This window comes from Arvicanthis niloticus, chromosome 7, assembly GCF_011762505.2.
Source record: "Arvicanthis niloticus isolate mArvNil1 chromosome 7, mArvNil1.pat.X, whole genome shotgun sequence".
NCBI lineage: Eukaryota > Metazoa > Chordata > Mammalia > Rodentia > Muridae > Arvicanthis > Arvicanthis niloticus.
The window spans coordinates 5,820,475-5,833,699 of NC_047664.1; the positions used below are offsets into that span (position 1 = coordinate 5,820,475).

Below are 13,225 nucleotides of genomic sequence, written 5' to 3' on the forward strand. Positions count from 1 at the left end.
ACTCCTATTTTCTCCCTCCCAAATTGAATGAACAATGTCCTGAGCCTTAGGGGACACTGAGTTCACAATTGCTGTGTGAGGTAGAGACATGATGGGGAAAGTATGTCTCTGGGGGCAGGTTCTGAGTGGTTGTGGTCTTCCCTGCTTGTGGTTCCCTCCCTGATTTGTGTATTCATGTGAACATGTGAGCACTCTGCTTAGTGATCCCATGTCCATGCTGTCTGCCTGCTGCCATTCCCCCTCTGCCAAGATGGATTCTTATCGCTCTGGAACCTGAAGGCTGAACAAACTCTGTCTTCTACAATTTGCCTTGGCCATGGCACTGGATGAGCATCTGAAAAGTAGCTGCGCCATGTCCTGTCACACTCACTACTCCTCCCATCCTGACTCATGTTTTGTTTTGCTTTTTATAAAACCACTGGGTCACCTTAGACTGTTTGCATGTACCTGTGTATAGGGTTATATCCTGGAACAAAGGTTGGCTTCCAGAGTCTACATCTTTAAAACTGGCGCTGCATTCCCAGAAGCTGCCAGTAGGTCCTCAGCTAAGTGTGGGACTTCATGTCAACCTCTCCCCTCCATGCTGGGATGTGTCTAGCTTGATCTTTTTCAAGTGTTTCACATGTTGTCACAACTGTTTAGCATTCATGTGTGTTACTGCACAATCGTGACTAGTTGACACAGCTCCAGTATAGTTACCCACTGATTTTGTCTCTTACAGTCTTTCTAAACTGTGTTTCATCATGATCCTTGAGCCTTGAGGGGATAGATGTAATTCAGACTTCCCTATCAGGACTGGATCCTTTGTAGTCTCTTTTCTCTGTAGTTGTGGGTCTCTGTCAATCACCAACAACTTATGTTGTGGGTCTCTGTCAATCACTGTCTACTGATGTGGGTCTCTGTGTCAGTCACCATCTACTGATGTTGTGGGTCTCTGTGCCAATCATCATGTATTGATGTTGTGGGTCTCTGTGTAAATAACCATGTACTGATGTTGTGGATCTCTGTGTCAGTCACCATCTATTGATGTTGTGGGTCCCTGACAGTCACCATCTAGTGATGTTGTGGGTCTCTGTGTAAATAACCATCTAATGATGTTGTGGGTCTCTATGTCAATCGACATGTATTGATGTTGTGGGTCTCTGTGTAAATAACCATCTAATGATGTTGTGGGTCTCTATGTCAATCGACATGTATTGATGTTGTGGGTCTCTGTGTCAGTCATCATCTATTGATGTTGTGGGTCCCTGACAGTCATCATCTACTGATGTTGTGGGTCTCTGTCTATCACCATCACCTGCAAAAACAAGCTTCTCTGAATTAATGTCTGAGATGTACTAATCTATGGGTGTAACATTAACTCATTACAAGTCAGTTTAATACCATATCCATTTAGAAGAATAATAGCAGATTTCCCCCTGATATTTATGACCTCACTAGCCCCAGCATCACACATGTTTTGTATCTTGTAGAGCAGATCATAATACAATAGAAAAATGAGTGCTTGGTTACTGCCATTGTATTAGTCTGTCCAGTGTCCCCCTTTGCCTCCTATTCAACTAAGGGATAGAAAAGAAGAAAAGGGGCAGGTGAAATGGTCACTGTCCTTGAGCATACATGTAATGTCACCACATGTGTCCTGGAACCCCTTCCCCCAGGTTTCAGCTCTTTTAGCTCACTGCCCATAGTTTATAGCACCCAATCAAAATGTTAAGTCACCACACACAGGAGACAAAGTGATGAAACAGTCTGTCCATTAATTACATCAGGTCTTGGACTCACAGTACTCTGCATAGCCTGGTGGCCTGCCCATCAACAAGTGTCTATAAAGGAAGCCTTAGCGTTTTGGTTCTCAGAGCTAAAAGCCTGTAACATACTTGGGCGCTCCTGTTGGGAGCACACCACCAGAAGTTTTTTTGGTGCATTTCTCTCTATGGAATCCTGACAAATGCAGCTCAACTACTCAACATAAGGCAGACCAATGCGTGCCTGTTGTTAGCAAAGACTCCTCCATCATGTGTCCTTCACGTGCTTGCTTTAGCAGAACATCCTCTCTCCTGTAACCTCCCTTTAGCAAATTGTTCCTTCAGGAGTCTGCCTTAGTTCTCCACCTGTGTTCACTTCAGGAAAACACTCCCTCGTGTGTTTGCCCCAGCAAAACACTTTCCAATGCAACTGACTTTCCAAAGAACCCTTACATTTCCACTTCACCCCTAACATGTTTCAGATGTGAGCAAACAAGGGCACCCTGTACTGAAGCTGACAGGCTTCTTACTGAGAGAGTGAAACTCACTGGTAGATTTCAACAGCAACATCAAAGACCAACTTTAAACTACTGTATTCTTGTTATTGGTTTAAAAGATTTCATTTTACTCTTCTTCTGTATCCTGATGATAAAGAAATAGTTGCTTTTTAAATGTAGACTGTAAACAGTCAAACACCCATGTCCCATGGAATTCTTTAAAAGTTAGTTTAAAATGTAGTAATGTAAAAGTGATGCTCAGAATGTTGGAGCACACCTTTAATCCCAGCTCTTGGGAAGCAGAGGCAGGAAAATCTTTGTGAGTCTGAGGCCAGCCTGGCCTACAGAATGAGTTTCAGGGCAGCAGTGGCTAAATGTAGAGACAAAGTTTCAAAAAAACAAATAAATAAAAAGAAGAAAGAGGGGGAGGAGGAAGTGGTAAAGATAGATTTCTTTAAAGAACAATTTGTGTATGAAAATAAAACTAAACATTTCCTGAACAGAAAGAAAAACTAGAAAGTTTATGTAGGATGAAAGTGGCCAAGTAAGTTATTTACGATATATAAGCAGTAAACCTTAGAGATGATAGACAGGATATTACAGTTTGTAAGTGAATGGTCAGTACAGTCAACTCGTGGGAACAGTTGTAAACACTGGCTTCTAAAGCTTTATGCAAACAATTTCAATTATCACAGATACAAAACAAAAATTCATGTAATCAATGTAATTACCTGTGGTTTTGCTACCTTTGTTTGACTAAACTACTTGATAAAACAAAGCCAAATTCATTTTAAAATGTCTGAGCTTTATCTGTATGTTGCACAGTGTTAAAGTGACAAGACCGGGAAAGCTATCCTATTTCCAACAAAGCTTGAAAGCTACAGCAAAGAGGACATGATGTTCAGAGAGAACATGTAGTATTTTGTCTTCCTAGGTCAGACAAGATGCAGGACAATGAGACACCTCTGGTAAATGGTCTACTTCAGAGAGGCTATGGAGTTTTGAGGAACTAAACTCTAACCATTCCACATCTTATAAGAAATCCACTGGAGACTCCAGGCTATGAGTAATGCCATACAGAGGTTATGCTTTCGATGGTTGGGGTTTTTTTTGGGTTTTTTTTCATTGTCAACTTGAAAGAAGGTCTGGTCATTTTGAAGAGGGAACATTGTCAAAAGGTGGTGGGGCTTGCCCAGGCCAGCCTGGTTTACAGAGTAACATCCAGGACAAACAGGGCTATACAGAGAAACCAGAGAAAGAGAGAGAGAGAGAGAGAGAGAGAGAGAGAGAGAGAGAGAGAGAGAGAGAGAGAGAGAGAGAGAGAGAATGAACCAGCCTCAGTATCCAATAGATTCACTTATAGACAAACCTTTGAAAGTAGTTTCTTGATTAATTGATGTGGGAGGCCCAGCCGACTGTAGAAAGTACCATTCTTAGAAGGTCATCCTGGGTTGTATAAGAAAGTAGGCTGAGGAAGCCATGGGTGGGTGCCAGTGATCAGCATCCTTCATGGTCTCTGCTTCAGCTCCTCCCTTCAGATTCCTTCCTCCCTTGAGTCTCTATCTTGGCTGCTCTTAATGATAGAATATTGTCAGGATGGTTAGTTAACTAAACTCCCCCTTTTCCATGGACTTTTGTTCATAATGACTTTTTTTTTTTTTACAACAATAGAAACCAACGTGAGGTAGGAGTCTACACAGGTATCTGCCATCCATGTGTGTTAATGATGTATAATTTTCCAAAACAGAAAAAGGGTGTCGAGAGAATTACAAACTCAGATGTGAGATCTGAACTGAAACCCTGTGGAGGTATCCAGATGGATTGCCACAGATACAAGGAAACAAATCAACAGACAAACATAACTATATTCTGATAGGATATGCCACCTCTTCCAGTGACACAGTCCTCCTCCCCTCCACCTCCGCTGCTGGTAGCATGAAGGATCTTAGAGTCACTCAGGACTAAATAGATTTAATTAAGGTTAAAATAGCTCTCAGGGAGAGGGGTCCTCTCTCCACATGAATGTTAAATGGTCTCCTGCATCTCAGCAGATCTACAGGCCTTCCCCCAAGGGAAACTTAAAGTGGTCTCTCATAAATGATTTCCTGAATCTCTCCTCCCTAAGTTCTCTTTTATGTTACAGTTTCACTCAGACTCCTCTGCTAAAAATTACCAACCCATCATTTCCTGCTTGGGGACTAAACACTGATAAACAAAACAAAACAGAAAACAAACGGAAGCTGACCTGGTAGGGCCCCATTCCTGAGAAGTGAACTGAAACCACTGTTCACAAGGTTCCGAACGAAGACACATCACCCATTACAGTGCTCAGGGAAACAGATGGTCTCACCACAGTAAAAACCTTAATAATTTACAATTTTTGTTTATGATTTTTTAAAAATGATAATAAAAGTTTGATTGCATAACTAAATCAGCTTTTCTACTAAGAGTTCAGTTGTGAGTATCTAGTCTTAGACTTAATTTAAAAAACAGAAAGCTTTCTTGGGACAAATTCATGTGTCCCAAGTTTTCCCGTTTGACTCATGCAGGCAACTTTTAAAGTTAATTCTCAAGAGCATCCTAACAATACCTCCTTCCCTAAAGGACAGTGTTGCTAGAGTTCACTAGGTTTTTACTTTTGCTAGATATGCCTATAAAACTAGGTGTAGAGAAGCAAATATGTGGGTGCATGGTGCACTCAAGGCATGCTTGCTAAGCTTGTGAGGCAGGAAATCACTGGGTTGATGTATCCTTTGATTTGAATGGGACAGTGATCCTACAGAGTGAACAGGAAGGTAGCCTGTTTATAAGAGAAGGACACATGGGGTGATAAAGTTTGCCATTGTCAGCTGTTCTTGTTCCCAGATGTCCACACAATCCTCCAGAAATACTCCTATCAGTGGGGAAGATGAATTATTCATCATATAAGGGGATGGATTCTCTCACCAAATGGTTGTGATCCTTCCAGTGAGTGGTGATCCCTCCAATGGGTCCTAATTCCTCTAGTGGGTAGTGACCCTCCAGTGGGTGGTGATCCCTCCAGTGAGTATCTTCAGCAGTCTTGCTGATGTTATTCAAGATTGTTCTGGCTATTCTGGGTCTTTTGTGTTTCCATGTGAAATTTGAGGTTTTTTTTTTTTTCAATTTCTCTGATTTATATTGGAATTTTGATGGGGACTGCACTGAATCTGATGATTGCTTTTGGTAGGATATATATTTCATAATATTTACCCTATGGAATATAAGCATAGGAGGTCTTTCTGTCCTTTAGTATCTTCTTCAATTTCTTTATTTTCAGTTTCTTAAAGTTTATATTGTAGAAATATTTCACTTGGTTGGATTTATTCCAGGATATTTACTCACTTCCCCATTTTTGAAGTTATTGTGAATGAAATTTTTCCCTCATTTCTTTCCCATTATGTTTATAATTTGTATTTAGAAAAGCCTCTGACTTTTGGATGTGTTGTCATAGTGTTTTATCACAGCAACAGGAAAGTAACTAAGACAAATGGTCATTGTATAAATTTTCTATATGTGACATTATACACTGGTTCTGAAGCTGAATCTTCAGAAATTTTCTTAAGGCTGTATTTTAATTGAATCCCAAATTACTCCTCGTCATGGTTAGAGAGTCAACACTTTCAACAAGTCTTATTGGTCCTTGGAAGTAGAAGTAGGTATATGACATTCAGTGTTTATCCTAGTGAGGATTTCTACAACTGTGAGAAAACATTATGCCCCAAATATCTTAGGGAAGAAAGGCTTTATTGAGCTCATACTTCAACTTGTTCATCAGCAAAGGAGGTCAGGGCAGAAACACATGCTTGACAGGGTCATGGAGGCAGGCGCTTATATAGAGGCAATGGAGGGGTGCTGCCTCTGGGATTGCTTCCTATGGCTTGTTTAGCCTGTTTTCTTATAGAAACCAGGACCACAGCCTAGGGATGGTATCACCTACAATGGGCTGGGCCATGCCCTATATAAATCACTAATAAATAATGTCCCACTGACTTGACTACAGATGATTTTATAGAGGCATTTTCTTAATTGATGTTCCCTCCATTCCATTGAATTTAGTTTGTGTCGGGTTGACATAAATGAGATAGAAAAGCATTCTTTCGGTCTGCTTCCTAAATGGCACTAGTTTTATTAGAATAGTAACTACACTTGGCCTGTCATATTGTCAAGAGATTCAACCAATCATATATCAACAATGTATGAAACCAATAACATTTCTGTTTTAAATATCACTATTCCCTGAATTATACAATATAAACTCTGTAGCTATATAAATTACATATAATAAGGAATCTGGAATGATTGTAAGTATGTAGCCTAGATGTATTCAAAGCTTAAAGGATGTGTATAGATTGAAAGCCGTCTTAAAGGCAACATAAACATCTATGCAGTTTGGCTTCTCCAGAGTAGGGTGACAGGTCTTTCTTTTAAAAACCATAATGAACCTTGGCTTTGCCAAGAGTGAAGACTTTGGTTTAGAGTTAACTGAAAGAATGTTTTGAAAGACCTGGTCTGAGGGTCAAAGCAGAAATGGTCAGAAGGATGTAGGGGTCTTGAAGAGGGATGAACTTGTCTAGAATTCTTAGTCACAGGACTGGTACTAACTTGTGGTTTTGCTCTTTGTAGTTTTTTTCAGGTCTATCACTGTATTCTGGAAGCTTCCTGCCTACGCTCTCATGGATTCAGTACATTAACATTCCTCATTATGGATTTAAGGTAAGCTCTCCTCTCTGTCACTGTACTTGAGTACTCCAGTTGTAGTAACTGAAATGAATCCCACCCAGACCCTTCACCAGCTATAATCTCTAAGCAGCTCCTGCCCAGGAATGTCCTTCCAGGAGCAAAAGATGAACAATTTCCTGTTAGTTTTGCTTAGCCTGTGGTCAGTAAGTTGCCTGTGCCTTACCCCTGTTGTGTGTTATTTGAGAGAATTGAAGGGGGAGAGAAGGCTCAGAGCAAAGAAGAAAGGTAGTTGATATGAAGAAAAACGAATGAACCACAGTGTTTCTGCCCAATGAAGAATTGATGACAGGATCAGAGACTACAATGTGTAGTTCATAGCAGGAAATTAAAAGAAACAGAAACTATGCAATACCCACAGACATACTCGCTTCACAAGCTTTTCCGAGGTGGAGTGTATCTTAATATAATTTTCCTTTTATAATTACAGCTGGTTTTGATGAAAACAAGCAAGAAAATACTGTTACTATAACTCAATAGTATTGTTTTAATTATAGTTTTTATAGGATTGTAAAATAAGAGTGCAAAGAAGGAGAATTAGTGGGGTAATTTAGTTAGAGATTTCACACTGTTATTTCAATTGTTTCAACATTGTTATTTCAATCATAAGCCTCCAGGTTCTGAGGCTGTGCTGAGCTGACTGTGAACTTGGTAGGGCTTTTTTTTTTTTTTTTTTTAACATAACATTTTGCAAATAGGGGTGAAGACTGAACTTGAAGATATAGCTATGTTTATTGTTTATTGTTTGGAAACTTATGGAAATACAAGGCTACTGTCTTTTCCCTGTTCCTGCTTGTGTTACAGGCTTTGCTGCACAATGAATTCCTGGGACAAAACTTCTGTCCAGAACACAACACAGAAATCAGTAGATGCCCTAATTATGTAATGTAAGCTTGAGTTCAGTATCATAATGGGACATAGAATGTTAGTAGACTTGGTGGGACCTGCCCTTCCAGGGTTAACACTCTATCCTTGCCTATTTCCCAGAGTGAATCCATGTGCACCAGAGGTCATAGGAATGGGTTTCAACCCTACTTCTACATGTTGTAGATAATGTGCAGAAAGGTTTCTTTAGGGCATCATGGAAAAGAGTTTTGGTGTTTTGATTGTAGATTTGAGTTGCTTGTTTCAGAACATATGAGTTTGACATGAGCTGCTCTGATAGGTTAGCAAAGTCAAATAGTTTCTAAATGTATAGGTTATGGCACCTATGACCTGACCCTGGTAATGGGCAGCAAGGGCAAGCTTTGTCTGATGGCATTCAGGGTCTTCTCTCTATCTCACACTCTGGAAGACTTCAAGAATCAAAGGCTCTCTCTGTGTGTGTGTGTGTGTGTAAAATGTTCTATCAGAGAATATGCCCTGCAATGGGAGAAACAAATATTTCAGCATATTGAGAAAAATCTCCTTTTTATCTAATACTATTAAAATTCCAACACAGAATTTTGATACAATTAAACTGTTTTGTTTTAAAGTTAGAATACCTTAATTTTATGATTGTTCTCATGATTTGATTTTGATATAAAAAATGAGAGAAGAATATTTTCATATCTTTCATAGATATTCAAAATAATAAATAATAGCAATTCAAATTTGTGTTTTGAATTGCTGATAATAATACCTGTTTGCAGAGAGATCGTATTGTTCCATCTTCTCTCCTATGGTGCAGCCTGGCCTCTTCCCAATACAACCTTCTTAGCAGTTTCTGATCAGAAGGACATGGATGGGAAAGGGAAAGCAGAGGAGGCTATTCACAGACTTCCTCCTCATAGGTTTGTTTTCTCAAGAGGAAGAAATCTGCTCTTTCAGAAGATTTGTGATCTGTTACATCCTAACAGATACAGGGAACTGAGAGTCACAGGGATGGAGAGACACAGGCAGTAATTGTAGCTGAGGCAGAATTCTTAGCAGCAGCTCCTGTCCTAACCTGTGTCAGGCCCACTCATGCTGCTGTGCTTTCACTGCTCCCACAGGCTCAGTATGTGACCTCTGCTGCTGGGGGTGTCCTGTAGCTAAGCAGCTGTGGTTGTCACTTCAGTCTTAGTACAGGAGAAGAAAACAATTCACTGACTCCTGGATGAAACTCTTGACCTCCTCTGATCCCAGGTCTAGAATTCTATGCTTCTGTTCTTGTACATGACTGTTTTGTTAGCAAATGCTGACAAAACTTTTATCTCTTGGAATATCTGTGTCCCTAGAAAGCTGGGGTTTTCTGCTTCGGGAGTAGCAATACTTGATCCATGCATTTGCCCTTTGAAGAGAGCAGCATTATAGATTTAGAAAGGAATGACATCATGAAATCTACAGAGTTGCATCATAGTGTGACTCTAAACTCACCATGGTTATGCTTTTAAGTAGACATGGCAGCTACACTTCTCTGGATAGTATTTGAAATTAACTAAGGTGCCTGACTCAAGTAGTTTCAGTTGATTGGCATAATACATAACATACTTATAAGCACATCATGACTATTGTTATTTAAATAAAAGGAAAATTTTAATGGTATGTTAAAATTATGAGTTTTCAAGAGAAGCAACAGTACATATACTGAACTTACCTTTGTATGTGTTGAATTACAGGTGTATTGGTGATGAATTCTTGATGACCCAGGGCATTGATGTCTCATCATGGGGCTTCTGGGAGAATCACCTGGCTTTAGTTTGTATAATGATTATACTCTTAACAATTACCTATGTGCGTCTGTTACAGGTTAAGATATTAGAAGTTCTTAGATCCTGGGGGAGAAATTTTCTGCAGTTGTTTAAATAGATGTGATTCCAAACTATCTTCTGAATGTTTATAATTATATTCATGGACAAATGCTACAGCCAGAATGACCCAGAGAGGATACTACTGTGAACTGTGGTGAATACAGAAACTCATGGCTGCTCACAGAATAAGGATAAGGGACACGCAAGTGCTTAACCACAAACAGGACACCTATAGCATCCCCTCTATAGCTTAGACCATTGTGAACTATGAGTAGAAGAGTGCAGGAGCCAGAAAACAAGAAGTAATGGAAATGCAATATTGTGTTCATGTACAGCCAAGGCAATCATGGTCTATATCCTGACTCTACAGCTACCAGCACAAGTCTGAATCCCTCATCAGCAAAGCAAGAAACAGAGGGAAACTCAATGGGCCCAACCGCCATTCTGCTGAATTTTGTCTACTGGCAAATCATGGGAGAAAAGCAGTCATGATTTCACATGTATACTCACATTTGAGCTGACAGGACTCAGGTGGAAAGTCTGAAACCCAAGATCACACAGACAGCCGTGTTTAAATGTGGGTCACGAGACAAACCCAAAGTTGTGAATGTGAGAAAGAGAACTGTAAAGAGGAGTATTTGAAGGGAGTGTAAGGGAGATGAGAGAGGTGGGACAGAGGGGAGTGGCTGAAATGCATTATATAAAGAATTGTATATTTTTAAAAATAAAAATTATAAATATGAAACAAAAACTTTATGTAAAGTATCTAATGAAGATTCCCCTCCCCCTTCTCTTCTTCTTCTTGTTCTGGTGTGTGCACTGTAGCGCAAAGTACATTGTAGCTGTCTTCAGACACTCATATGAGGGCATCAGATCTCATTATGGATGGTAGTGAACCACCATGTGGTTGCTGGGATTTGAACTTATGACCTCCTGAAGAGAAGTTGATGCTCTTAACCTCTGAGCAATCTCTCCTGCCCTTTAATGAAGTTTTTTTTGTTTGTTTTGTTTTTTTGGTATTTGGTATCTGTCATACTGTAAATAAGCAATGATTTTTTTTAAAAAATGACAAAATAACAACAAAACAAATTATAGAGTCCAAACCCCAAATTAATGTTCTTAAGTATTGCATGCTAGTTCATCTCATCCATAATAATCATGAAAGACAGTCAAAAAATTTTCACATGGAAAAGGAGAATTTGTCCTAGAAACTCTTACATTCATTGGTATCAGTTTCTTCGTCTTTATAGTGAGAGTATAAACTATCATCCTCCAAATGTAATAGCCAATGAATCTGTTATTGGTGGTGGGAAGATCAGCTTCAAGTCCATTCTCAGCTAGATGTTATGTTTAAGGCTAATCTGGGATACAAAAGACACTATGTTAAAAAAAAAAAAGAAAAACCCATATATAATGAGTGACTATAAAAATATCTTCAATCAGCTCATTAAGTAAGTAGGATATATTAAAAGTGTCTCAGAGTTTCTGTTGATTCAACAAAATGCCATGACCAAAAAGCAAGTTGGGGAGGAAAAGGTTTGTTGAGATTATGTGGCTGGTAATTTTAAAAATAAAGGCGGCACCCAATCTGTCTTGTGTTATAGAGCCACCATGTTCCTAGCTAGACAAGGCCTGAGGTCATGAGCAGGGCATGATCTCACTGCTGCCGCAGCTCAGGCCACCAATTCAGGCTTGCCAGAACACTGGCCCTGGCACCCACGAGATGCCAGCTTGGGAGATGGCTCTGCCTATCTTTCATGCTGTCTCCACAAGGCTGGGCTTAGTCTAGCCATCCCGCCATCCATGCAGTACTCAGTAGAAATGAGACTCTAATGTTTAAAGATTATCCAAAGACTTTATTTATTTGGTAATGCTCAAAAATAAGATGCCCACACAATTAGAGGTGTAACCCAATACCCAACCTAGATATATCAACTACCTTTGACTGCTAGAGACACGCACAGGTCTGCTGTTTCCCCCACCCTTGTCCTCTCCCACTAGCTCCTCCTCTTCCTTCTCATCTTTGTCTTCGTACTCCTCCCACCTTAGCTCCTCCCAATTTGCAAGGAAAATATGCCACTACAAAATTATACTTGAGCATTACTCTATTTTTCATATAAGGAACTCAGGACAGGATCTAATGCAAGGAAGGAACCTGGAGGCAGCATCTGATGGAGAGGCTATGAAGGGTGCTACATGCTGGCTTGCTTCACATGGCTTTCTCATCCTGCTTTCAAACAGAACCCAGGTCCACCAGCTCAGGGATGACATAACCACAATGAGCTGGGAACTCCCCCATCAATCACTAGATAAGAAATTGCCTTACAGCTATTTTATGGAGGCATTTTCTCAATTGATGTTCCTTCCTTTCTGATGACCCTAGCTTGTGTCAAGTTGTCATAAAACTAGCCACTACTGATGGATACTCTCTGTGGTGATGTATTGGGTCAGAAGTCTTAACTGGGGGCTTTGGCTATAGGTACAATAAAAAATACAGGATTCTTGTAATATGAAATGGCTCTTCTGACAAGAATGGCTTCCTTTCCTGTCACGGAATATGCATTGTCCAAAGCAATGCACTTCTGTCTTAGGTTGGTAAGGCTCTGTGCAGAATCTTACCCATCCTTAGCTTGCCAGCCTGTTCATTTAATAACTCTGTCTAGGGGTGCATTTTCATGTTCAAGCCATGTACTTTGGCTGCCAACAGGTTAATGTTGTTTAAGAAAATCTTTAACAGGATAGGCAGGAATAAAAGTATTCACAGAACAAAAATCAAGCTATATATGCCATTCTTGAAGCTTACCAAAATAGAAATACTGACCTCAGGCCATGGGTAATTTTATCTGCAGTATGTACTGCATCAATGCTCAGCAGAGTAGCATTCTTGAAATTCATAAGCTCCCTATGTATCATTAAAACATCCAGAAAGGTGTTAGAAGTATACCAAATACACGACAAGTGTCTTTAAACTTCTTCCTAATTATAATGACTACCACTGTAAATTTTAGAACATTCATGAATCAAATAATATTTGGCATGGCACTCAAGATGGCTCCTTATGCTTAAATTCTGAACCTCCTTCCAATAATTTGAATAGAATAAACAGTCTCAGTCTTGTTAATTAAATAAAATTGGGGAGGGGTGGAGAGCCTTTGGGGCTGCTTCACAAGAATCTGACATGGGCCAAGGATAAGGAAATCAGCTGCTTGGCAGGGATATGACATTGGCCAAGGACAAGGAAGTAGACTTCAGGCAGGAATCTGACATTAGACTAGAACAAAGAAGTAATTTCAGGTAAGAATCTAAATCTTAGGCTAGAACAAAAAAATAATTGCAGGCAGGAATCTAAATTTTAGGCTAGAACAAGGAAGTAGGCTTCAGACATGAAAATGACTTTGGGCTAGGACAAGGAAGTAGGCTCAGATACTTTGGCCATCCTGATAAGCCCTTAGAAACAATGATCATGGGAGTGTTCACATAACAGGGTTTAATGCCTTGCTTTTTCTTTGACTAT

The 13,225-nt window shown here is 39.8% G+C and overlaps 1 protein-coding gene across 5 annotated transcripts in view; it reads left to right on the forward strand.

Annotated features, from left to right (window-relative positions):
• Nucleotides 1–10,425, forward strand: part of LOC117712722 (ATP-binding cassette sub-family G member 3-like) — a 44,871-nt gene extending 34,446 nt beyond the window's left edge. For 3 of the 5 annotated variants that reach the window (XM_076937855.1, XM_034508823.2, XM_076937856.1), the window contains exons 14-16: nucleotides 6,887–6,976; nucleotides 7,805–7,887; nucleotides 9,580–10,425. In XM_076937855.1, coding sequence (XP_076793970.1) covers nucleotides 6,887–6,976; nucleotides 7,805–7,887; nucleotides 9,580–9,769 — 363 coding nt within the window. In that variant the 3' untranslated portion in view covers nucleotides 9,770–10,425. Of the gene's footprint in view, nucleotides 1–3,176; nucleotides 3,411–6,886; nucleotides 6,977–7,804; nucleotides 7,888–9,579 lie in introns of those variants that run through there. The other 2 variants (XM_076937858.1, XM_076937857.1) reach the window with 2 other exon arrangements.
• Nucleotides 10,426–13,225: the final 2,800 nt, after the last annotated feature.